Raw genomic sequence first — 27,830 nt, 5'->3', positions numbered from 1 at the left:
ATGGTGAGTTGCTCCTCCCACAAGCCTTCAAGAATTCCTTTCTTAAGGAATATGCGTGATTGCATTGTACTCATCTGCTATTGTGTCGATTCCCTGAATAAATGCTGAGTATCTGGTGAGTATCTAGGTCCCGTTCCTTATTCATCTAATTACACCAGGGACTGACAGAGTGCCTGGCACATAGTGAATACTCAAGAAATGTGTGAAGAATGAGGAAGAATTAACAAGGAACTTTTGAAGACTGATCTCAGAATCCTCCGGGATCCACACAACACTTCCTTTCTCACACCCTAAGCTCTGGGCACAGTTTTCCATTTTCTGCACAGTCATGCTCTGTTCAGACATTCAAACTATCTCCACCTCTCTCAGACAACATCTCTCCAAGCTTCTGGGTCTGGTTGGGCACCTGCCTCTTCCCTGGTCCCCCGGAGCATCCAGTTCATTAATCCATTGGTTATCTATTGCTTGGTAATTTTCACTTTGCTGTTTGATTTTTCTCTCAATTTCCCAGTCCTCTCCTCAATTAGACTAACCTGCTTAAATGCAAGGACTCTTTTATTCACAGCTTTGTGTTTTCATTACTTTATACCAGTGATTCTCAAATGCTGGGGCATATCAGAATCCACTGGAGAACTTTGTAACAATATAAAGGCCCAGGTTCTGCCGGCCCTTCATAGAGTCAATACATATGTGATGAGTGCACGAATCAATGAATGAATGAGCACCCTCCTCAGTCAAAACTGCCTAGACTTCTATAATAGAAGGCTGGCAATGAGCTAAATCGGTGGTTCTCAGTGTGTGGTCTCTGGATCTATAGCATCAGCATCACCTGAAACTTGTTAGAAATGCAAATTTGGGTTTCTCTCTAGGAGCTGCAAAATCGGAAAATCTGATTTGGGGAGCCCAACAATTTCCATTTTTAAAAACCCTCCAGGTGATTCTGATGCACATTGAAGTTGGAGAATTACTGAGTTAAATTAAAAACTAAAGTTTGCTTCCAAATAAACCAGCCTCTGTCTCTCTCCTCTTCACCCTTGCTCTAACTCCCTCTCTGTGTGAACAGCATTTGAGTGACACACTTACAGTGGCCACAAGCCTGGATCTGAAGTTTGAAACCGAGATCCAAGAACGCTACTCATCTCCCTAATCCCACCTACCACATCGCATCTCCTTTCTCAGGGGAGTGAGGAGGGCCATTGCTGTCAATGAGTTGCTTCCCCAAAACCACACAGAGCTCACTCTCAGCCTGTAACGATCTCCCCTTACAAGGCAAGACTGTTTGTAGATGCCATCCAGCAGTCAAAGGAGAAGCACAAACACAACTGGTCAGAGTAGAGAGATCTCTGTCCCCTTTGACCAGCATTCTGAACAAGCCTTTCTCAAATCTTTGGTGAGAGCCGGGAGGTCATCTCACTTCAGTGCAAGCCTCTCCATGCTTGTGTGAGGCCGGCATTGATGGAAGGGCAACTGAAAAGTCAGCACATAGAGGCAATTGCGGAGAGACGGTTCCCCAGAGATGGCTCTGATCTATCTGCATGAGCAGTAGATGGCTGCTCCTGTGGTTCTGAGCTTTGCTGGACTATGACAAACAGACCTCCCTGGAAACATTCCATAGTAGGCAATGAACATGTCAGCCTCCTCATTTGGGGCTGATGCTGAGAAGTAGTAAGACCACCAGAAGGACAATTGGGGATGTCCAGTTTGCTTTCCTCTCTAATATAGCTTTCTCTTTAGCAACATCTGGACCCTACAGACTGGTTTTAGGAGAAAAAAGCATAGTTTTCTGAATGTCAAAGGGATGTCCATTTATTTCCGTCCACTTATACTGGCACTGGTTCCACCAGCAGATATTTGTTGGAGTTTAGCTCTGTGAAGGCATTGTTCTGACAGCTGCAGGGAGACAAAGACAAACCAAATTGTACTTAAAGATCTGTCACTTCACTCTTTCCCCAAAGTCCAACTATCCTCAAAGGAAGAAAACAGAGACACAGATTGATTGGTACTTTAAAGTGATTTTGTTTCCTGCCTGCAGGTCAGTGATAATGAACTTCAGCATCCTGCATTTTTTTATTTTTTTATTTTATTTTTAGTATTTTTATGTCCTAAAGTTAACATATTCCTGCATAGCAAAGCTTTGTTCCACAGGTTTATTTTTTTACAGGGTTGCAGAGGCATTTGTCTTACATTGTTGAGAAGTCACTGCTTGGCTGTTTCCAAATTGTTATGTTTTTCTCAATGTACTTTCAAATGTTCTAAAATATAAAAGGCTTGATGGCTTTGGGAAGGCTAGAAGAAACCAAATTCAAACAACATTCTGGGAGTTAGTTGGCTAGTTTATGAGTAATCTTCAGTTTCGTAAGATTAAATTAACATAAGTGAAATTATCTACAAACCAACCTCTGTATAGAAATTGTGAGCTTCAAAAGGAGCAGGGCATGAGTGACTTAGAGACTCTGTGACTTTTTTTTTTCTTCTTTCTGCTATGTCATGAAAGTCACAGTGTTTGAAAAAAAATCTTAAAGCTAAATTGTAACAAAAATCAGTCTCTGGAGGGTGGTGCTAAAGAGCTCTAGAGCTGGCTAGGAGAGCTAAGAAGATAACTTGTTCCTCTCCCATAAGATATAAATAAATAGTTTTTAAAAATATGACTGTCAATCAGGCCAGGCACGGTGGCTCATGCCTATAATCCCAGCACTTTGGGAGGCTGAAGCAGGCAGATCACCTGAGGTCAGGAGTTCGAGATGAGCCTGGCCAACACGGTGAAATCCCGTCTCTACCAAAAATACAAAAATTAGCCAGGCATGGGGGTGCATACCTGTAATCCCAGCTACTTGAGAGGCTGAGGCACAAGAATCTCTTGAACCCAGGAAATGGAGCCGAGATCACACCACTGCACGCCAGCCTGGGCGACAGAGCAAGACTCCATCTCAAAAAAAAAAAAAAAAAACATAGATATGACTGTCCACAGAGGCCCCCTAGATTCCTCTTTTGAAGAGGATAGAGCCAGTTAGACAGAAACTGGGTCATGTGGCCCTTTGAAAGAGGCACTCAGTGGTATGCTAATAAACGTTTAACCACCAGGTCAGAGCTGGACCCTGATTTGTAGCGTTTGCCAATTCCATGGAGTAAAACTCCTGTGGTGATCCATTTCATGCCACCAGTGTGATAACCATGAGACTCTCACCAGCCCACGGAGATGCTTTAGCACACCAATGGATAAAGCACAATGCTTAAGAGCACGAGCTCTGGAGGCAACACCTGTGAGCCACAGCCCCAGCTCCACCATGTATTAACTGTGGGGCCTCAAATAGAGCTACCGATTCTCTCTGGGCTTCAGAGTCCTCTCTGAAAAATTGGTCCACCATAGGATTAACTTGGGGAATAAATGAGATGGTATCTATAAAGTCCTTAAAAACAGTACGTGGTAAATGATCAGGAACCATTAGCTATTTAGAGAGCTGTTATTGTTATTATTTTTGTTTTTGTTCTTGTTATTTCTGTAACCTAAGTGGAAGAACGATTGTGACTTACTTTAAAAAGAGAGTCAGGATACATATTATAACAACAATTAATTTTGCAGCAGTGGAAACAGTATTTAACTTGTACCTAAGTAGTGCATCTCTCCATAGTGCATCCCATTCTCTAAAACTATTATTTAAAACACCTGTAGAAAGAGCTAGCGTTTTATTGAAAATTTTAAGTGACAGGATATGGACAGGAATTCTGATTTCTCTCTGTTACCTATTCCTGTGAAGAAGCCTGGCTGTGGCCTGTGCTTCTAGACATTCATTCAACACTCACTGGGTACCTACCATCACCAAGCCTGAGCCTGCCATAGACACCTGAAGGGAGGTACAGTGCCCCCTAGTGGACAGAGCTTCTCCGAAGTTAGCCAAACAGCCACGACAGCAATCATTGGGTCCTTAGGTGTCATGCAAATTCTACCTAAGCTCTCTTACACCAAAATCTCTGCTCAATTGACCCACAGATATAACATTGCTCATCCCATGCTCTTTCCTCTTTCCTGCAAGACTTCAGATCTCGTGGAGGTTCCTGAGGAAGCCAATGGGCCAGGAGGCGGGTATGACCTAAGGAAACGCAGCAACAGCGGTGAGTGAGGGAGCTGGCACAGCACAAATGTGATCACATGAGTCAGGGTCAGTGGGCAGGTCAAGTTGATTTCCAGTCCCCTTGCTTTCTCTTCTCGCTTTGGAATTTAATCAGGGCAAGTGTTCAATGTTCTGGAGAGAATGTGAGCATTGTTTCTGGTGGATTTCAGTGATTTGCTCTAATATCTTCCTGAGTTCTATATCCTGAATTCTCATGCTTTATGAGAGTATATATACTCATATATATCATATATGTATATCACATATATGATATAGCATATATATGTATATGATATGTATATCATATATATGATATAGCATATATACCATATATGTATAATATCATATATGTATATCATATATATGATATCGCATATATATGATATACTATATAGCATATATATAATATCATATATATGATATATATGTATATAATGAGCTGTATTGGGGTTGAAGAGTCGCTTCCAGAACTTTTTGTGAATATGTCATTTCCTCCACTGAGCTAGATCCCATTAGCAAACCATACACAGAGAAGTTAATTTGTGCTACACCTTAGGTACCTGAAATCAAGTGGTGGTGGGGCCCAGGAGGGAAGTGTGGGTCTCACATTTGGCTCCTTCCCCAGCAGAGACAACTAAGAAGCTCAAAAAATTGATATGTACAATCCAACCAAACATTCTATATTAAAATTATTTAATCTAATAATTTAAGCCTTTGTTATAATAATTTCTAAAATCTTTATTAAATGCTAACTTCATACTTCCACTTGCTGACATTAAGAAAGAGCTGCCTCGTAATCCAGAGCTTAAAGACATGTGACCAGACCCTTATGGATGCATTCTTGCTGGGCCTTTTTGACATCAATAACTACTTAACCTCCACTCATTTATCAAAAAATATTTATGAAGCATTTACTGTGATTAGCAAAAGTGTGTCAGTCAAAGTCCTGCAGGAACTGAGTTGCATTGTTAACTTGAGCTAAATGTATTCTCATGGCAGAAGTTATCCTTCCAAACTCCAATCCCAGCCCTGCCTTTTCCAGCCTGTATGCAGAAATTCCTCATTCAATACCACTGAGCTGTTTTGTCAACAGCTGTCTGATGAGGTATCACTTTTACTTCCTTCACTCTGGGAATTCATTTATGTCTCTTCTCTAGTTAGGACTGTGCCTGTAATTCCCACAAGGCACCACGTGCTCAGCTGCCCTATGATTTTCCTTCCTAAATAAGTGCCAGTGTTCACCATGCCCCCCCTTACCAGGCCCACACACATCTGCTAAAGCTCACCGCTGGGGTAAGGACTCTGGCATCACATCGGGAAAACTGTACTTTTAGATAATGCAAACAATCACTGAGCACTTAGCAGTGCCATTAGAGAGACAAATTAGAGGGTGTTGGCTTCAAGGGGAACCTCATAGTGGGTCAGCATCACAGCAGGGCCATCCCAGCCCAACTGTCTGGCATTGCAGGACCAGCAATCGAACTTAAACAGCAACCCTAGAGTTTCTCAGTATCTAAGGATCTGACTCACCAGAGACTTGCATGTTAATGCTTTAAGTGTGATCAGCTGCTCAGTCCTGAGTCTGACTACTGCCTTCCCCCTTCCCCTGACGCTCTTCTCACCAACGTCACTGCTGGCCTCCTCCTCACTAACGGCGCTGGAAACATTTGGTCCTTGGCCCATCTTTGCTCTGGAGGCAAAATGCTAGACGTCACTTAATGATCATGTGATCCCGAAGCAGTGACCTAGCCTCTCTCTGCTTCCATCACCTCATCTCTAAAATGAAGATAATAACACCAAATCCATAGAGTTCTTATGATCTTCGGATGAGATAATGAATGTAAATACTATCCATTCATTGTTGACTCAAACTTCATCTTCAGTATTAGGATTCTTTGCTGCCTCCAGATGCCTATCACCTATTGGACATTGCCATCTGAATGCAGAATTGTCGTCTTAAAGTTAACATACCCAAACTTTACCCTTGATCCCCTCACCCAGCCACAATTCAGACTGGCTCTTCCCACAATTTTCTCTGCTCAGTAAATAGGAACTCTATTCAACCAGTTGATTAGGCCAAAGTCTTTGAAATCAGCCCTGACTACCTCTTCCTCTCACACCTCAGATGTAATCCATCAGCAAACTCTATTTGCTGCTTCTCAAAATTATGCCCAGCATGTGCTCACTACTTAACTCTCTGCCTCAGACATCCTGGTCTGGCTCTGTCTATGCTGTTGCTCACCAATTCCTTGAGGAGTTAGAACACAATTTACACTGAGGGTTTCTTCTCTTAAAAGGTGGTCTTAATAGGATTTTACAATAGGAAGAGCTATATTTAGCAATCATTGATTTGTAGCATCGCTGCTATTAACAAAGCCATCATACAGTCATAAAGTGTCAGAGATGCAGGTAGAGCCTCACTACTCTAAATGTGGCCCATGGACAACTCACATGAGCATCAGTTGAAAGCCTGTTAGAAATACCAAGTTTCAGGCCATTCCACACCTGCTGAATCAGGATCTGCATATGAATCTGCGGTTCGTAGTCTCATTCAAGTTTAAGAGGTAGGACTAGAGGTCACTTAGTCCAATTCCCTCCCCTCCAATATGCACACATGCACACCACAGTACCCCGGTATAGATAAGGAAACTAAGTCACAGAGTAGTACACACAAAGACACCAAGTTGACAATTTTCCATTTCTTCTATGTTAAGGGGCATTTTCACAGCCTTTTTCAAAGAGATCTGGTGAAAGAGCTTAGCAAGCAATAAACTCCAAAAAAGTGTTGGAGATGTATTAACAATTCTTTTGATCAGCAATAGCTTTCTCTACGATGCACCCTGAGAAGCTAGGAGGATTAATTATGCAGCAGTTTGCTTCAAAACACTTTCCTTTGATTGACTTTAATGTCCTGTCCATGCAGTTTGTTCTCAAACATGGAGAAAGCACCCTACATATGTGGTCCAAGTTCCCACAGATCTTCTCAGTCATGCAAGGAGGGTATTGCTGCCCAGAAGCAGTGTCTGGGATTACAGTCACAACCAGTTCTGCATTACATGTTTCATTTATGTCTTAAAACATATGCAGTGCATACAGGTGTCATTTCTTCCAACCAGCTATTATGTCAAATTCCTTGAGGAATATCTCCAAAGCCACCTGGGAAGGAAGTGCAATTCGTACTAATTTCTTTACTGCTAAGAGTACAGTCTCTGCTTTCTCTCTTATAAACAATCCTTGGCACATCTGAGTGTTTCTGCTTGTTGTTTTGAACGCTATTCCTGGATGCATCATAAATATACATGGAGGAAATTGTTGGTCTTCACCTTTGGCTTAACTGCTAGAAACTTCACTCATAACAAAGTAACAAGCAAACAGAGAAGTAAAATCTCGCCTGAAGTAAAATCTGGCCTGCCTATTTCAGCTCCAAATGCCAAATAATAACGTTATTGGCTGCCTTCAGTAATTGCATTTCAGAATGACTGTATGTGATCATACTTTTCCTGGAAGAGAAACAGACAGTAGAGGACATAAGCTATACAAATTCCTAGAATTTTCTTCAAAAAGGGCTGGGTTAATCACAGCCACTTAAGGATATTACAAAATCGAATACTACCTCACTTTACACTAAAGCAAAGAAATTTTATCCTGAAAAAAAAAAAGGCAAGCTCAGATCTTGAAAATGAATCCTAGCCTTCAGCATGTACTAATTCAATATCTCAAATTTTAAGGTGTCAAAAAAAAAAGAGCAGATATTTTCAAGGTTAAATTGGCAGATGCCCCTGGGTTTGGTACCACTCCAGTGTATAATTTCTAAATTACAGATGCAAATATTTGTGGTATGTTTCTGCAACACATGCTTTGTTTCAAGTTCAGGTAAAGATATTTTTAAAGTTGAACAGAAGATTCCCTTTCCAGCAATGTGGAGAACTGGCCATTCAGAGGAATTTTTCCTAGTTTAGCACTCCTAAAACTGTTAAGAGAAAGAATTGTTTTTAAAAAAAATCTAGTTAATGCATGGCTGAGCTGGCAGCAAAATAAGGCAATTCCTTAGCATCTAGGAATGACAGTAAAACATGAATTCAGAGATATAAGCAGGTAAAGGCCAATGTTTACTGTGCACATCCTAGAGCCTTAGCTTGGGAAATAATAGGCCCCATTTATGAACAATAGACAATAAAATGGGAAGTGGCCAGAGTATTAGGTTGGATGAGAGGCCCTTTTGAAAAATATTAATACCCCAAAAGGTACCCTTAGGATCACTGGACAGAGAGAATTCCCTGCAGAGGAATATGCTATATCAGCCTTAACTCAAGTGGAAAAGAAAGGAAACAAAAAAGTGGGGAGGAGAGAGAAAGAAAGAAAGACAGGCAGAGAAAAAGAAGGGAGGGAGGGAAGAAAGGAAAGAAAGGAGGAACGAAAGAACCAGTCTGCTTACTTGGATTTTAGGGCCTGAATTCATACTACCTGTATGGGCAAATAATATAATAATATGATATTTTAGTTTAATTTAGTTTTAAGTGGCCCAGGTACAGTAAGATCACCAGGCATTTGGCAGAAACAAATGTAAACCCTCTCTAGAGGAAGAAAATTTTAAACTAGACCTCAAAAACTTCCCACAAATGAACATTCAAAGAACACAAGCTAACAATCAAAATTCACCAAACACATGAGAAAATGAGCCGTGATGAGTAAGCATGAGCAGAAACAACCAATTTTATGGTCAGATTTTCAAGACTGTACATGTTAGAATTATCAAATGAAGAAATATATAACTATATAGTTGTATACATTTAAAATGTTAAAATGGACCATAAAACATAACAAAGGAAAAAGAGACTATCAAAAGTAAAGAAGCAAACTTGAGGAAAGTCAAAAAGAACTTCAAGAATTATTTTTAAAGTAGAAATTTGATTGATAGATTTAACAACATATTAGGCATAAAGAGAGAATTCGTCCCTAAAATATAGAACCAAATAAATGTTCAGGTACAGTTAGGAAGACAAAGCAGTGGAATTTGTGAGAGTAAAAGTGACATGGAAGATGAGTAAGTCCAACATGCATGTAACTGACAATTTAGGAGTACATAAAGAGAGAATGGGGCCCCAGCCACAGTGGCTTACGCCTATAATCTCACCACTTTGGGAGGCCGAGGTAGGAGAATTGCTTGAGCCCAGGAGTTTGAGACCAGCTTGGGAAACATGGTGAAACCCCAGCTTTACAAAAAATACAAAATTAGCCAGGCCTAGTGGTGCCTGTCTGTAATCCCAGCTAACTGGGAGGCTGAGGTAGGAGAAATGTTTGAACCTGGGAGGTTGAGGCTGCAGTGAGCCATGATTTTGCCACTCTACTCCAGCCTGGGAGAGAGCGCACCAGACCTGTCTCAAAAAGAGAGGGAGAGAAAGAGAGAATGTGAAAGAGACAATATTTAAGAACACACTTGTGGAGAATTTTCCAGAATTGATTAAAGACGCCATTACTCAAATTTAGAAATCTATACCTAGACATAGGTTACTGAAACTGCAGAATTTCAAAGATAAAAGAAAACATAAAATGCAGTACAAAGAACAGATTACCTACAAAGCAATGAAAATTAGACTGTTAATTCTTACAAATTACAGTGTAAGTGAAATAACAGTGAATGCTATCTTCAGTTTACTGAAAGAAAAGTGATCCTTAACCTAGAAGTGTAAATGAAGCAAAACTATCTTTCCATAATATATTTTTCAGACAAAAACTGTATTTACAGTTCAATTAAGAAAGACCTATATTCGAAACATTTCAAAAAGATGTACTTCAAAGAGAAAAATATGACCTCAATGGAAAGACTGAAAAGTAAGAAGAAATAAAGAGCAAAGAAAGTGGTAAACATGTGGTTAAATCTAAGCAAACACTGGATACATTTTTTTCAATAATGATTTTTAAAGTTTTTAATAAAACGTTAGCTGAAATACTGACTTTATGTGGGAAATGGGCATTCAGAGATTCATGTATTGCTTTGGAGGAGATTAAATATACTATTTCACTTTCTATTTTGTTAAAACATATCTCATAGAATTTCTAAGATGACTGCTAAAGGAATAAAAAATAGATCTCAACCTTCCAAACCAGAAAGGGAACCAAACTGAATGATGAGAAGGAGAAAAAAATCAGTCAATTCAAAAGAAAGAAGGGATGGAAAGTGGCAGAATAGAAGAAAAAGCATAGAAAATTTGGGATAAATACAAAATAAAATGTTAGGAAGAAATCCCAATTTATCAGTAATCAAAATAAATGTAAACCGATTTAAGCACTCTAGATAAAAGATAAAGTGTTTCAGACTAGATTTTTAAAATGACCTATATACTGCTTATAAATACCTAAAACATAAGGATGTAGAAAGTTAAAAGACAAAGGTTTTTTTTGTCTTGTTTTTTGTTTTTTTGTTTTTTGTTTTTTTACTTTCTGCAGGGAGAAGAAGGAAAAACATAGGCAAAATAAATAATTTATCAGATATAGAAACCAAGGGGCAACCACAGGCAAATATTAAGCAAAAAAAAATTATATAGCTGTATCAATGTGCGAAAAATTGACCTTAAGACCAAGAAAACATTACTAGAATTTAAAAGTGTTACGTGGTCATACCCACTTCATCTGAAGATATAAATTCTAAACTTGCATATACCTAATACAGGCTATATAGATAGCCTGAAAAATGATAGAAACTCAAGGAGAAATTGACAAAATTATTCCAAACTATTGAGTGATTTTAAGATGCCTCGCTGTTATTGGCAAATCAGATAGACAAAAAGATTCTGCACAGATCTAGAGGATTTGATGACACATTTGACAATCCTAATCTAATTTACCTAAAAAGGACACTCCCTGTAACAAGTAGAAGATTCAAATTCCTTTTAAGAACACATGTGGTACATATACACCATGGAATACTATGCAGCCATAAAAGTAAATGAGATTGTGTCCTTTGCAGGAACATGGATGGAGCTAGAAGCCATTATCCTCAACAAACCAACGCAGAAAGAGAAAACCAAACACTGCATGTTCTCACTTATAAGTAGGAGCTGAACAATGAGAACACATGGACCCAGGGAGGGGAACAACACACACTGGGGCTTGTCAGGGGAATGGGGTAAGGGGAGGGAGAGTATTAGGAAAAATAACTAATGCGTGCTGGGCTTAATGCCTAGGTGATGGATTGATGGATAGATAGATACAGCAAACCACCATGGCACATGTTTACATGTGTAACAAACCTGCACATGTACCCCAGAATTAAAATTAAAATTAATTTTAAAAAGAACACATAGAATGATTTAAAATACTGATCACCCACTAGGCCAAAAGCAAATTTCATGAATTTCAAATAATTATTATTATATAGAATACATCTTTCTGACTGCAAATAAGATAGAAATCAATAGTCAAAAGATAACTAGGAAAACCAATAACTTGTGAAATAAAAACACTTCTAAAATTTTTATAACTTGGCTGTGCATGGTGGCTCATACCTGTAATCCTAACACTTAGGGAGGCCAAGGTTGGAGGATCATTTGATGCCTGGAGTTCAAGACCAGCCTAGGCAGCTTAGGGAGACTCTGTCTCTACACAGAATTTTAAAACATTAGCTGGGCAGGGTGGCACATGTCTATAGTCTAGCTACTCTGGAAGCTTAGGGGGAAGGATCACTTGAGCCCAGAAGGTTGAGGCTGCAGTGAGCTGTAATTGTGCCACTGCTCTCCAGCCTGGGCGACAGAGCAAGACCTTATCTCAAAAACAAAGCAAAAAACAAAAAACAAAAACACAAAAACAAAAACACATAAGGGGATTCATAATAAAGACTGGAATATATTTAAAGCTAAATGAGAATGAAAACATATCAAAACAACACATATCCAAACTGCTAAAGTTGAGATTTGAGTATTTAGCTTTAAATTGAGTGTTAAAAAATAAGAAAATCTGAAAAGTAATAATCTAAGCACTATACTTAAGAAGTCAGAAAATAAAATAGAATAAACTCAAAAAAGCAGAAGGCAATAATAAAGACAGAAATTATTAAATTACAGAGATGAATCAATAAATCTTGAGTGTTTTTTAAACAAAATTGCAATCTCTAATGATTTTTAAGATAAAAGAGATGAAACAAAAATCAATACAAAAAAGAGCAACATAACAGAGATTGTAAAGAAAACTGAAGAATTTTATAACCAATTTCATGCCAATGTATTTTAAAACATTTTTAAATGGGCAGATATAAAGATAGATATCAACGATTAAAGCCTGACTCAAGAAGAAATAGAAATCGCAAATATGAATTTTCTTATAATATTTATAGAAGCTGAATCAATGTTTTCAATTTTACACAATGACAATACTAGGCCTGAACAACTTTATGAGTAAATTCTATGAAACATTTAAGGAAGAAAAAATTTTCAGATTACATAAGCTCTTTCAGAGAAACAAGAAGTAGCAACGAGGAAGGACAGCAGCATTCTCCAACTCAGTTTATGAGGCTAGGATTATACTGACTTTAAACCCAAACAAGGATGACACGAAAAAGGAAAATCACCGGCCAGTCTTTCTCTTGAATACAGATGCAGAAATCTCAAGCAAAATCTCAGTAAAGTGAACCCATAAAGTATTTTTAAAAGACATTGTATAATTACCCAGTTGAACTTATTCCAGGGATGCAAATTTTGGTTCACATCAGATAATCCAGTAATGTAACTTGCAGCTTTACTAGGTTAAAAAGTTAATAATCTAACTAAAAAACACGGTGGTCCTGGGCCTCACAGGTCTGCAAGGTAAAAAGCAAAAGACAGTATATAGGATAGGAGAAGAAGAAAGTTCTTTGGGGGATGTGATAAGAACTAAAGGTTCATTTTGCTTCTGTAACATTAGAAACTATGCCTACATAATAGACATATTCTTTGAATACTTGTTATGGGTGAAATAAACAACCAAATTATTTTTCATGAAATAATTTAAAGCACCAAAAGTAAAAGGCATATGATATGTTTTTGGTAGTTACCTTTCTTTTCTCCCCTTCCATAAAATCAAAGTCTTAGAAATGGTTGGAATAGGTTTTAAAAATTATTTTTGCAACCTTCGATTTCTGTTTGCAGCCATACATGAAAACATATATAAGGTCACTTCAAATATTTTTCAGCAAAGTTTACAAAGATGATATACATTTTGAGCCAGAGGGTCAGAGGGAGATTCAATGCAAAAATTAAAACAATGTGAAATTATAAAATTGTAAAACCAATCAACACTGAACATTGTAGACGCCCTTTTGGTTCAAATCAAGAATTTTCTAGGAAGATTCTCTTTACATTTCCATTCAAATATTTAATATTCTTTTAGAGGTGTCCGGTTTTATACTTAGGGAATCAAGTGTTTACAGCAGGATTTCAGACAGTCACACAATACCAGAAAAAGGTTTTGCTAATCTCTACTCTTTTTAGACTGGTAAACATCAAGTTAAGTGGCCAAATATTGAGGCAGACAAGATTCATAGAATCGGACCTTCGTTTTCTAGTTACTTACAAACCAGAGCCCCACCAGTGACTGCATATTGGCTTCCTAGGGATAATGGAATTGCCTCCATAAACTCTGGAACTATAAGCCAAGAAGAATAGATATTTGATAAGCATCAGTACATTTACAGAGGCTCTTGTTCTGAAGCACTTTTTCTGTATCACTGTTGTTGAGGCTATTTTAAGAACAGTGAAGAATGTCAGTGCACTAATGTAATAGGTTATAGAGCTTTCTGTGGTGTTCCCCTCCCTCTATGGACATTTCCTTGATAATCTGAAGGGAAATCAAAGAGAAGAATAAAGCAGCAATGTATAATCTTAAAATTTCAAGTCATCAAAATGGTAGAGTAATTTAAACAACAGAGCTTTATTATATAAACTTGGAAATATTTACCACATTTTTGTTTAAGGAAAATACATATGATGAGAATGATAAAGTTATGACATTAGTCATGGATGTAGGTTAGGCTGACCAAACTAGATAAGGCAGAAGTCCCATTATCCATCAGGGACATCCCACAGCTGGGTATGTGAACAATGAAAACTCATGCTCATTTTGTTTTTTGTTTTTTGTTTTTTGCTTTTGTTTTTGTTTTTTTGATGGAGTCTCACTCTGTCACCCAGGCTGGAGTGCAGTGGTGCGATCTCGGCTCACTGCAATCTCCACCTCCCACCAGGCTTAAGTGATTCTCTTGCCTCAGCCTCCCAAGTAGCTGGGATTACAGGCATGTGCCACCATGCTCAGCTAATTTTTGTATTTTAGTAGGGATGGGGTTTCACCAAGTTGGCCAAGCTGGTCTTGAACTCCTGACCTGAAGTGATCCACCCGCCTCGGCCTCCCAAAGTGCTGGGATTACAAGTGTGAGCCACCATGCCCAGGCTTCCTGCCCATTTTGTTAAGGTTGTCCACTATCAAAGGCTACAGAATGGATACTTAAATACAAAAGGAAGAAAATTATACTTCCCAATAATAAACTAAAAGAAAAAACAAATAGTAGCCCCAATGTGTTGACAATAAGAAATCAAGGAAATATTTTGAAGTTTAAAACTAAAGCTTTAATCTTCAAAATACAATGTAGATATCTTCAAGAAACTAGAATCGAGATATTGAATATAGATTAAAGAATCATACTTAGAAGAGGCAGCTCAAATACAACTAAAGTGGATATACCTCACCCACCACCCCATTAACAAGCAGTTTGATGCATTCAACAAGGACAAATGCTCCTGAGAGGTACACTATCCAATGAGATCAAATATGAACACACTATTGCCAATCATTATATGAGGCAAGTACTAGTCAGGCATGTACAAAAGTTGTGGGAGCACAGAGAAGGTGGTACAGAATACTGCATGGGGAGGCAGGAGAAGAGTCACGTGGAAGATGACCTGAACACTGGGTCACAGAGAGTGAGAAAAATGCAATAAGTAGTAAAGTAGAAGCTATGGTACTTAGAATAAATAAAGCCATCTTTCAGGCATATTTTTTTAAATGGTTACTAGATTCATAAAGCACCTGCTTTCTCTTGTCTCCTTCAGTGTTTACATATCCAGAAAATGGCACTGATGATTTCAGAGATCCAGCGAAGAACATAAGCCACCAGGTATTTATGGATGTCACAGAAGACAAGTCAGACAGGAGTGCTTAGATAGACCTACAGGTCGCCATCCAAGTGGGTCATGAAATCAATTTAGTGGGTCCAGACCAGCATCTTTCGAGAATAGAATAATATAACACAATGTACCATAGCATGTAATAAACAGAACTATCTCATTGCATAAAAGGTAAAAAGAGTAAGCATTGCACTGTGCACCTTTTGTTTCTGTTATATAATGTGTAGATTATAGAATTATATAGTATATTATCACTTTATTTTATAGCACATATGTCATATTTTATATGTTCATTTACATATGTAAAATTAAGACAGACTACAATAATATTATATAACGTACCTGAGCTTTGAAGAGCAGAGTGAATTATAGATAAAAAGATATATAGTTGTGTACAGTTTTTGTGTATGTTTTCTATAAATTTATAGCATGTATTTATTATATTAGTATATAGTTAGATATATGATGCAACTATATATGACATAATATATAATTTTAACTTGTTTATTATAAAGCATAAATGTTTTTATAGCAGTAACATTTATTTGGTTAGTAATAATAGCTAATATTTATATGACACTTACAAGAGTCTTTTATCATCTGTAAATTGGGGACAACAATAGAATCTCCCTAACAGAGTTGTTGGTAAGTTGAAGTATGCTAATGCATGTAACATAATGCCTGGCACACAACAAACTATGAAAACAGCAGCTTATATTGTCATTATTGCAAGGTTTCGTTGCCAGTAGATGGTAGTAAACTGAATCAGTCTGATGCCAAAACCTATGCTTTTTTCTCAACATAAATGAACTAATTGCCAGATGAATATACCTGGTTCCCTTTGATACACTAGATACCAACTTTACAGCTAACTGATAAACAGTTAATTTTAGGAAGTGAGAGTTATGCACTACTATTCATGTGTCCCTCTTTCTTTAGAGAGAATATTCCCACTTCTGAAGTCTAACTTGTATCATTTTTCATGAACAACTATATTATCAAAGAAAATTGCAATATTTCTGACAAAGAGTTCCAAATAATTGTTTTCAAATTGTTTATAGTGAAACCAACCTTGGTTAAGAAATTAAAAATTAATGCAAAGTTGAAAGAAAATCTTTAATAATGGTTAGATATTTTAACACTTACGATCCATACACTGATATTACATTGCAATAATTTCTCCATTTCTTCTTTCTTTCCTCTCTCAATTTCTTTCACCTTTCTTATCTCATTTTTATTTTCTCTTTCAGGGATCTCTTTCCAAAGATCTATTACAGATGAACACCTATGTTGCCTTGTACAAATTTGTACCACAGGAGAATGAAGATTTGGAAATGAGGTAAAAACCTTTTGTAAAGAAAAAAAAAGAGTAAAATTTTAAAGTCAATGTTTCTCCATGTGAAAAAGTAATTCCATCTATGCCCCTCCTAATGCTTTATAGCAGTGATTCTCAAACTTTAGCATGTATCTAATGACCAGCAAAGCTGGTTAACACACAGGCCCTGTCCCCAGAGTTTTGGATTCATCAGATCTGAGGCAGGGCCCAAGAAGCTGCATTCCTAAGGAGTCCGCGGGTGGTACTGATGATGCTGGCCAAGGTCTACACTTTGGGAAGCACCACTTTATTACATGCTCAACAGAACTGCTAATTGGAGTTTTCATGAAGGTTGAACATTAAATGCACTTGGCATCAGGTGGGGTCTAATAGGGAATCAAAAATATATTTAATCAAAGATCAGATGGTTGCTGATGTGTGGTGTTATTTCTGAGGCTTCTGTTCTGTACCATTGGTCTATATGTTTTGGTACCAGTACCATGCTGTTTTGGTTACTGTAACCTTGTAGTATAGTTTGAAGTCAGGTAGTGTGATGCCTCCAGCTTTGTTCTTTTGGCTTAGGATTGTCTTGTCTATACAGGCTCTTTTTGGTTCCATATGAACTTTAAAGTAGTTTTTTCTAATTCTGTAAAGAAAGTCAGTGGTAGCTTGATGGGGATAGCATTGAATCTATAAATTACTTTGGGCATTATGGCCATTTTCACGATACTGATTATTCCTATCCATGAGCATGGAATGTTCTTCCATTTGTTTGTGTCCTCTCTTGTTTCCTTGAGTATTGGTTTGTAGTTCTCCTTGAAGACGTCCTTCACATCTCTTGTAAGTTGTATTCCTAGGTATTTTATTCTCTTTGTAGCAATTGTGAATGGGAGTTTATTCATGATTTGGCTCTCTGTTTGTCTATTGGTGTATAGGAATGCTTGTGATTTTTGCACATTGATTTTGTATCCTGAGATTTTGCTGAAGTAGAATATCAGCTTAAGGAGATTTGGGGCTGAGATGATGGGTTTTCTGAATATACAATCATGTCATCTGCAAACAGAGACAATTTGACTTCCTCTCTTCCTACTTAAATACCCTTTATTTCTTTCTCTTGCCTGACCCTGGCCAGAACTTCCAATACTATGTTGAATAGGAGTGGTGAGAGAGGGCATCCTTGTCTTGTGCTGGTTTTCAAAGGGAATGCTTCCAGTTTTTGCCCATTCGGTGTGATATTGGCTGTGGGTTTGTCATAAATAGCTCTTATTATTTTGAGATACCTTCCATCGATACTTAGTTTATTGAGAGTTTTTAGCATGAAGGGGTGTTGAATTTTATCGAAGGCTTTTTCTGCATCTATTGAGATAATCATATGGTTGTTGTCATTGGTTCCATTTATGTGATGGATTATGTTTATTGATTTGCATATATTGAAACAGCCTTGCATCCCCAGATGAAGCCCACTTGATCGTGTTGGCTAGGCTTTTTGTTCTGCTGCTGGATTCGGTTTGCCAGTATTTTATTAGGGATTTTCGCCTCAATGTTCATCAGGGATATTGGCATGAAATTTTCGTTTTTGTCGCATCTCTGCCAGGTTTTGGCATCAGGATGATGCTGGCCTCATAAAATGAGTTAGGGAGGAGTCCCTCTTTTTCTAATGTTTGGAATAGTTTCAAAAGGAATAGTACCAGCTACTCTTTTTACCTCTGGTAGAATTCAGCTGTGATTCCATCTGGTCCTGGGCTTTTTTTGATTCATAGGCTATTAATTACTGCCTCAATTTCAGAACTTGTTATTGGTCTCTTCAGGGATTCGACTTCTGTCTGGTTTAGTCTTAGGAGAGTGTATGTGTCCAGGAATTTATCCATTTCTTCTAGATTTTCTAGTTTATTTGCATAGAGGTATGTATAGTATTCTCTGATGGTAGTTTATATTTCTGTGGGATCAGTGGTGATATCCCCTTTATCATTTTTTATTGTGTCTATTTGATTCTTCTCTCTTTTCTTCTTTGTTAGTCTGGCTAGTGGTCTATTTTGTTAATCTTTTCAAAAAAACAGCTCCTGGATTCATTGGTTTTTTGAAGGGTTTTTCATGTCTCTATCTCCTTCAGTTCTGCTCTGATCTTAGTTATTTCTGGTCTTCTGCTAGCTTTTGAGTTTGTTTGCTCTTGCTTCTCTAGTTCTTTTAATTGTGGTGTTAGGGTGTTGATTTTAGATCTTTCCCACTTTCTCCTGTGGGCATTTAGTGCTATAATTTTCCCTCTAAACACTGCTTTAACTCTGTCCCAGAGATTCTGGTACATTGTGTCTTTGTTCTCATTGCTTTCAAAGAACTTATTTATTCCTGCCTTAATGTCATTATTTACCCAGTAGTCATTCAGGAGCAGGTTGTTCAGTTTCCATGTAGTTGTGTGGTTTTGAGTGAGTTTCGTAATCCTAAGTTCTAATTTGATTGCACTGTGGTCTGAGATTGTTATGATTTCTGTTCTTTTGCATTTGCTAGGGAGTGTTTTACTTCCAATTGCGTGGTCAATTTTAGAATAAGTGTGATGTGATGCTGAGAAGAATGTGTATTCTGTTGATTGGGGGTGGAGAGTTCTGTAGATGTTTATTCGGTCTGCTTGGTCCAGAGCTGAGTTCAAGTCCTGAATATCCTTGTTAATCTTCTGTCTCATTGATCTGTCTAATATTGACAGTGGGGTGTTAAAGTCTTCCACTATTATTGTATGGGAGTCTAAGTCTCTACTTAGGTCTCTAAGAACTTGCTTTATGAATCTGGGTGCTTTATGTATTGGGTGCGTATATATTTAGGATAGCTCTTCTGGTGGCATTAACCTCTTTACTGTTATGTGATGGTCTTCCTTGTCTTTTTTGATCTTTGTTGATTTAAGGTCTGTTTTATCAGAAACTAGGATTGCAACCCTGCTTTTCTTTACTTTCCATTTTCTTGGTAAATGTTCCTCCATCCTTTTATTTTGAGCCTCTGTGTGTCTTTGCACATGAGATGGATCTCCTGAATAAAACATACTGATGGGTCTTGACTCTTTATCCAATTTGCCATTCTGTGTCTTTTAACTGGGGCATTTAGCCCATTTACATTTAAGGTTAATATTCTTATGTGTGAATTTGATCCTGTCATTACGATGCTAGCTGGCTATTTTGCCTGTTAGTTAATGAGTTTCTTCATAGTGTCAATGGTCTTTACAATTTGGTATGTTTCTGCAGTGGCTAGTACCAGTTGTTCCTTTCCATATTTAGTGCTTCCTTCAGGAGCTCTTATAAGGCGGGCCTGGTGGTGACAAAATCTCTCAGTATTTGCTTGTCTGTAAAGGATTTTATTTCTCCTTCACTTATGAAGCTTAGTTTGGCTGGATATAAAATTCTGGGTTGAAAAATCTTTTCTTTAAGAATGTTGAATATTGTCCCCCATTCTCTTCTGGCTCGTAGGGTTTCTGCAGAGACATCTGCTGTTAGTCTGATGTGCTTCCCTCTGTAGGTAACCCGACCTTTCTCTCTGGCTGCCCTTAACATTTTTTCCTTCATTTCAACCTTGGTGAATCTGACAATTATGTATCTTGGGGCTGCTCTTCTCGAGAAGTATCTTTGTGGTGTTCTCTGCATTTCCTGAATTTGAATTTTGGCTTGTCTTGCTAGTTTGGGGAAGTTCTCCTGGATAATATCCTGAAGAGTGTTTTCCAACTTGGTTCCATTCTCCCCATCACTTCAGGTAAACCAATCAAATGTAGGTTTGGTCTTTTCACATAGTCCCATATTTCTTGGATGCTTTGTTTATTCCTTTTCATTCTTTTATCTCTAATCTTGTCTTCATGCTTTATTTCATTAAGTTGATCTTCAATCTCTGGTATTCTTTCTTCTGCTTGACTGACAAAAACAAGTGATGGGGAAAGGATTTCCTATTTAATAAATTGCACTGGGAAAACTTGCTAGCCATATGCAGAAAACTGAAACTGTATGCCTGCCCTACACCTTCTACAAAAATTAACTCAAGACGGATTAAAGACTTAAACATAAGACTCAAAACTGTAAAAATCCTATAAGAAAACCTAGGCAATACCATTCAGGACATAGGCATGGGCAAAGTCTTCATGACTAAAACACCAATAGTAATGGTGACAAGAGTCAAAATTGACCAGTGGGATCTAATTAAACTAAAGAGCTTCTGTACAGCAAAATAAACTATCATCAGAGTGAACAGGCAACCTACAGAATGGAAGAAAATTTTTGCAATCTATCCATCTGTCAAAGGGCTAATATACAGAATCTTCAAGGAACTTAAACAAATTTACAAGAAAAAAACAACCCCATCAAAAAGTGGGCAAATGATATGAACAGACACTTCTCAAAAGAAGACATTTATGCAACCAACAAGCATATGAAAAACAGATCTTCATCACTGGTCATTAAAGAAAAGCAAATCAAAACCACAATGAGATACCATCGCATGCCAGTTAGAATGGTGATTATTAAAAAGTCAGGAAACAACAGATGCTGGAGAGGATGTGGAGAAATAGGAATACTTTTACACTGTTTATGGGGGTGTAAATTAGTTCAACCATTGTGGGAAATAGTGTGGTGATTCCTCAAGGATCTAGAATCAGAGCTACTACCTTTTGACCCAGCAATCCCATTACTGGGTATATACCCAAAGGATTATAAATCATTCTACTATAAAGACACATGTGCACATATGTTTATTGTGGCACTCTTCACAATAGCAAAGACTTGGAACCAACCCAAATGCCCATCAATGATAGATTGAATAAAGAAAATGTGGCACATATACACCATGGAATACTATGCAGCTATAAAAAATGATGAGTTCATGCCCTTTGCAGGGACATGGATGAAGCTAGAAACCATCATTCTCAGCAGACCAATACAGGAACAGAAAATCAAACACCGCATGCTCTCACTCATAAATGGGGGTTGAACAATGAGAACACATGGACACAGGGAGGGGAACATCATACAATGGGGCCTGTTGGAGGGTGCGGGGCTAAGGAAGGTGTAGCATTAGGAGAAATACCTAATGTAGATAATGGGTTGATGGATGCAGCAAACCACCATGGCATGTGTATACCTATGTAACAAACCTGCACGTTCTGCACATGTATCCCAGAACTTAAAGTATAATTAATATATATAGTATATATAATACACACACTATATATATGTGTGTGTGTATATATATATATATATACACTATATATATGTATATATATTTAATCTCCAAATTAATATTGATAGAAAAATCAAACTAAAACTATCAGAGTCAACTAGGAGCTATCCACTTCATGGTAACTGAAATACTAGATAGAATAGGTAAGTCTTGTGGCCTTCTCAAAATCTAAATCATTCTCTTACTTGAGGTTCCTCATGTTTCAGGGGTTGTTAAGCTAGAGTCAATTCTGGGTTTACATCCTACTTGTTGTGTGACCTTAAGCAATTTATAAACATCTCATTACTCTGATTTCCTTATGTATAAAGAACAATAATGATCTCTTCCCCCTTAAGGTATTTGGTGAGACTAAAATGATAGAAAGGAAATTAAACATATCGGTGCCTATAATCATAAACACTCAGTAACGAGTGCTTATCACAGTTTTTATAATGTGGTGTTCACTGGCCTATCTCAAGGAAAAGACTTCTGCTTCTATGCATTCATGACCCCAAAACATGAGTAATCTCATGATAGGGCTCTCTGTGTTTTCCCATCCTAGAGCAGAATAGAAAAGGCTACTTTTCCAGTCAAATGGTCCCTTGGAGATTCGTTCTTTCTTCTTCTAAAAAATTGCGGAGATAAGTTAGCACTCAAAACTATTTAATTGCCAGAGCATTGGGAAAATAGCCACCATCTGAAGGTAGACGCCGCTTGTCTGAATGCTGTGCCAGCCAAATTGTCAATCACCAGTTACTCTCTTCACATGGCTTCTAGAGAGCCTGCATCTCCACGCTGGAGCTACCTGGGCTTTCCCAAATCTTCAGGTTTGGGTCATTTCCCACCCACGGTCCACCACCTCAGTGAAATTACCCTTCGGTTTCACCTACCCAAACTCCTATAAACGGTGAGAGCCACTGAAGTGCTTCAGTTAGACCCTGTTTCCCAGGTTTTATATGCTATCAGGATCAGTTCCAGCAGCTCCGCCAAATTTCATGGTGGATATAATATCCAGCAAGACATCACAGCAGATTTATTTACCCTGCTGGAGTCTCACAGCTCTCCCTGGCTCACACCCTGAGGTCAGCTTTGTTTCAGAATCAGTTTGAGATCTGCTGCCAGGTGGCTCTCAGGTCTCTCCAGAGCAAAGTTTGGGGCCTGAGTCCCGGCTCCTTAGATTTGTAGAGACAATTAAGCTTTTGTCCATCTAAGTTTTCTCTATTGCTGAGTAAAATCGTCATGCCGAACTCACTGGCTGAAATTGTAAATATTACCTGAACAGTCCGGCATAATCGGTGGGAGAGGAGGAGATGGCCTTTATCAAGTGAAGCCCTGTTCCGTTAGAGATATGACAAGCCCTGCGAGCCAGAGCAGAGCCCGCCTAGAATTCATTGCTGGGATGAAGCCACGCCTTCAGCAGACGATCCGCAGTTAACTATCTGCTGACGGAGACAAGGGTGGCATATATTTACTTTACAATAAGTACACCATATTGGGTCCTTTTGAGATTGTCATTTGGGTGTGTAACATTTAAGATTTAACAGCTTTCTATTATGGAGATCCTATAGTTTTATATTAGAAGATTATTCTGAAGTCATAACATTTTTTTTAAAAAAAGTCATTTCAGAAGAATACACAATGTCACTGGGATAATGAGGAATGATGTCCAGCTGCCTGGTGGTGGTCGTCACCCTGTGTGCTTATTTTACTTGGTTGCAGGCCATTAGAAGTCAAGTTGTCTGGTCACGAATGACACGTTTACAGTCTGCTTCGAGGCAATCAGGACTATCCATTCCCAGGAGTGAAATGTCTGCATTACAGAGACTGCAAGATTGGAGTGATAAATCACACTTACTTTTTTTTTTTTTTTTTTTTTGCCAAGAGATTATAGGTTCCCATTTTAAAAGCCAGGCACTTGATTTAGAATGTTTAAGGCAATGCTTTAGGAATGCTTTGGGGATTCAGCATAACACCTTGAATGAACTGGAGCTTTGTGAATTATCTTTTTCTCCTCAGATCATAAGGTAGAAAAAAATTCCTTTTAACAAAATAGCATTCTTATCCACCCACCTTCTGATCCAGGGCAGTATGCTGGGTATTGACCTCGGGAAAGAGAACAAAGGAGTGAGGGTACAGGAAATGTTAGGAGTGTGAGCTTGAGGACAAAGATGACCCAACTGGCAAAGCCAGCAGTTGTCAATCAGAGCAGATGAATTATCACATCAGGAAATATTCATTATATATCTGCTCAATAGTAAGAAAAGCTTCTGCCAAAGGCCAATGCTCCAGACCTCCCCCGGAACCTCCAGATTCACTTACCCACCTGCCTACCCCAGCAATGTACAGAGCATGGCAGCTCTGCCCTCTCTTCCACAAACCTGCCTCTTAGGGTGAAAGATGTCAACCTCTGCCCAGGCCTCAAGTCAGCCAGGGAGAGGCCTCGCTCTACTTTTGCCCAAAATGTATTTGACGCTCAATTCCTACTCTTCTCTTTGCCTAAAATCAACTGTCTCTCTCCCCACCTTCATCTCTCACCTGGACTGTTGTAAAAGAGCTTCCTGCTCTCTGTTTTCAGTCTTCCTCTCCCTTCCTATCCACTATGGGTGATGGTGCACCAAGGTAACAGTACAGTGTTCTGGGCTTCGTCTCATCTTTGAAGTAATACAGCATGATTCACATCCCTTCTCTACTTTCTAACAATAGGGCTTACTAACTAACTTTCTGAACCTGTTTTCTCATCTTGAAAACAGGAATAATATGGTCTGCCCTTACTGCCCTTAGATCTAGGATTGATGTGATTAAATGAGATAGCAATATCTGGTACATGGTAGGACCTTAATAATATTAACTCCAGTCAGTTCTTTTTTATATTTCAAAAGTAGGTGCTTCCTTTCCAGAATTAAGGAGGGAGAGAGGGAGCAAAAGGGGGGGAGGGGAGAAGAGAGAGAAAGAGAATATATGAGCATTCACTGAATGTTTAAGAATAAAGTGTGGGCATCAGTTGACCTGGGTTTAAGTCCTAGCCAAGCTACTATCTAGCTGTGTAACCCCCATGGATCCTGAAAAAGTTACCCTAACCATCTCAGCCTCTGCTGCCTGACTTGTAGAAGGAGATAATCACTTTGCCTGCCTTCCCAAGTCTGCTCAAAGCACACATATTTGCTCAAAACTGTCCAGTGTCCTCCCATTGCCCTGGGGTAAAATCTAGAATATTTATGGGGACTCCAGGACCCACAGTCTCATCCATGGTGACCTCTCTGATCCATCCACACTGGCCTTCTTTTTTTTCACAAAAGGACCACACCACCCACTTGTCAAAGGATTTTTCTCCCTGCAGAGTCTGCTTCTCCCTCCATCCTCCTACCCACCACCATCAAACACACACATTCACACACACACAGGCAAACTCTTCCAGTTGACTATGATTCATCCACTAGATCTCAAGTCAAATTTCATTTCCTTGTTGCAGCCTTTCCTGTTACCCCACTTGGGATTACATTCTTCCGTTATATTCTTTCATGACGCCATAGTTCTCTCAAACACTTATCTCTACTTGTATTTATACATTTCTGGAATTATTTGGTTAATCTCTATCTCTCCTGTAAACTCCATGAGAACAAGTCTGTAATTACTAGCCCTCATATCCCTAGAGCATGAGTTCATTCTTGAAACATAGTAGATGTATAGTAGATAATAATTATTTGACGAATGAATGAGTATTATGGAAATTAACTGAACTAATGCTATGCCTGGCATATACACTTAGTGGGCAAATCAAGTCTACGATAATACAATGGAAACTACAGGCCAGGCATGGTGGCTCACGCCTGTAATCCCAGCACTTTGGGAGGCTGAGGCGGGCGTATTGCCTGAAGTCGGGAGTTCAAGACCAGTCTGGCCAACATGGTGACACCTCGTCTCTATTAAGAACACAAAAAAATTAGCCGGGCATGGTGGTGTGTGCCTGTAATTCCAGCTACTCGGGAGGCTGAGGCAGGGGAATTGCTTGAACCAGGGAAGTGGAGACTGCAGTGAGCCAAGATCACACCACTGCCCTCCAGCCTGGGCAACAGAGCAAGACTCTGTCTTAATAATAATAATAATAATAATAATAATAATAATAATAATCCAATGGAAACTATAAATAAGGAAGCAAACCAAGCTGAGAGTGGTTAGTCAGGGACCTGTTTCCTGGAACAGATGAGCCTGAGCCCAGGATAAATGTTATTCATCAAGAAGAAATTGTAAAGGGGGAGACCAAAAGTAGCCTGTGGTTCCATTCACAAATAACGACAGGCTTAAGACAACTTGGAAGAAGCCCTGCTAAGCCTTTACTGAAGCACTCACAGTTGAGAGGAGGTGGGGACCTCAGAGACTATAAACCATAAACTGTTTGAGACAGTTCTCAGTCAATTTAAAGGTTTATTTTGCCAAGGTTGAGAATGTGCCTGGGAAAAAGAGATGCAAGCTTTAGTAGGATAAGTGGTTTGTGCATTTTCCAAAAAGGGTTTTTGAGGACTTCAATATTTGAAGGGGAAAGGGCATCAGGAAGGTAAGGAGGAAAGAAAAAAAGCAGGGAGGGTAGGTAGTGAGATACGTGATCATTCTTGTGAGGCTTTGATTAATGCTCACTGAATCCGCATGTTACAAGTGAAAGGGATGTAGAGGAACAGTCAATTATGCATTTGTCTGATGTTCAGTAAATCTGCATTTTACATAAGATATCAATAAACACAGAGTAGAGGAAGCGGTCACATTTGTCTCAGGTAGGTGGAGGGATGCTTTCTAGTCTTGTCTTTGCCCTGTTCCTGTGAAGAAAAGCTGGTAATTTATACTGTCTGGGTGAGATTCAACAGAACTCTGTTTTAGGGTAAAGAGTTTGGGGTCCACAAGGAATTTCCTTGTGAGCAGTTTCAGGGAGCCCACCTGGGGAGATCTGTGGCCTTCCATCTTTGCAACTATCTGTTTAGGAACAAAAAGGAAGGCAGTTGTTGTGTGACTCAGATCCCAAGCTTAACATTTTTTCCCTTTGACATAGTGAGTTTAGAGTCCTGAGATTTTATTTTCCTTTCACAAGAGGAAGAGCTGGTTGCTGCCCTCTTGTTCTTAGGTAAGTGAACACTTTTCTTAGAAGTGCAATGGTCCCATCATTAGTCTCCAAATCCCATATAAAGGCAGAGACTTTATACAGTCTGCTTTGCTACAGTTCCAGTGCAAAATAAACTTCCTTTATTTATTTTTTTCGCACTGCCATGAAAAAGTAGAAATAAACTTCCTTTATAAATTAATTTGCTGTTTCCCACCTAAACCTCTGGAGGTAATGTAGACCATGATAATTCTCTACCTTTCCACCATCAAGGGCAGAGAGCAGGACAGCAAGCTGGCAAGGCAGAAAAGAGAAATTTCTGGCAGTCAGAGAGGACTAGGTCTAGTTTCCAACTCTGACACTATCTGTGTCAATTTTAGCAAACAGTTTAATGTTTTAGAGACTCAGTTTTCTCCTTCCTAGGAAGACTGAGTGTTAAACAAGATAATATAAATAAAATGCGGAATTTCATGCCCAGTACGAAGTGAGGTCACAGTAGATTTTAGATACCTTCTCTTCGTAATTACATCTTTTCACAGTGTATTTTCTCTCCTAGTCTTCAGAACAACCTCATTAACACCACCCTAAGGATATACAGTAGAGAAAACAGTTAAAGGCTCTCCCTTTGAGCGGACCCAGTAAGACCTTGTCCAACTGGTCCAGCAAAAAGGAGCTGTGATATCCAATACTTATCTTGGGAGCAGGTTTTTCAGTTGCTGACATGATGAGCTATAATATGAAATTTTATCACTGATACCCAAGATGTGATGCCATCATGCATGGGGTCTCAAACATTGCTGACAATTTGAGGCCTGATAACATTAAAGAGCTACCCAGATTCTTCTATCAGGGTATAGCAGGGTGGTACAGTAGATAATCTCCTGAAATTAAGAGTCTTGGACAGATTCCACCAATTACCCTTATTATCAAGTTTTTTGAAGAGTCCTGAAAATTACACTTTATGGACTGCCAGTTTAATTCATGAACAAAGCTCT

General features: G+C 38.6%; 1 protein-coding gene and 1 long non-coding RNA gene across 2 annotated transcripts in view; one reads left to right on the top strand and one right to left on the bottom strand.

The window, feature by feature from the left end:
* The window catches only part of LOC105470902 (uncharacterized), an 88,877-nt gene that overhangs the window by 16,460 nt on the left and 44,587 nt on the right, over positions 1 to 27,830 (bottom strand). The window lies entirely within an intron of this gene.
* Positions 1 to 27,830, top strand: part of LOC105470901 (SH3 and cysteine rich domain) — a 175,296-nt gene that overhangs the window by 116,616 nt on the left and 30,850 nt on the right. The window contains exons 6-8 of the mRNA XM_011723198.2: positions 4,032 to 4,110; positions 15,182 to 15,246; positions 16,507 to 16,595. Of these exons, the coding sequence (XP_011721500.2) occupies positions 4,032 to 4,110; positions 15,182 to 15,246; positions 16,507 to 16,595 (233 nt within the window). The remainder of the gene's footprint in view (positions 1 to 4,031; positions 4,111 to 15,181; positions 15,247 to 16,506; positions 16,596 to 27,830) is intronic.

This window comes from Macaca nemestrina, chromosome 2 (genome assembly GCF_043159975.1).
Source record: "Macaca nemestrina isolate mMacNem1 chromosome 2, mMacNem.hap1, whole genome shotgun sequence".
In the NCBI taxonomy this organism is placed as follows: domain Eukaryota; kingdom Metazoa; phylum Chordata; class Mammalia; order Primates; family Cercopithecidae; genus Macaca; species Macaca nemestrina.
This window is presented reverse-complemented; position numbering and strand designations above follow the sequence as displayed.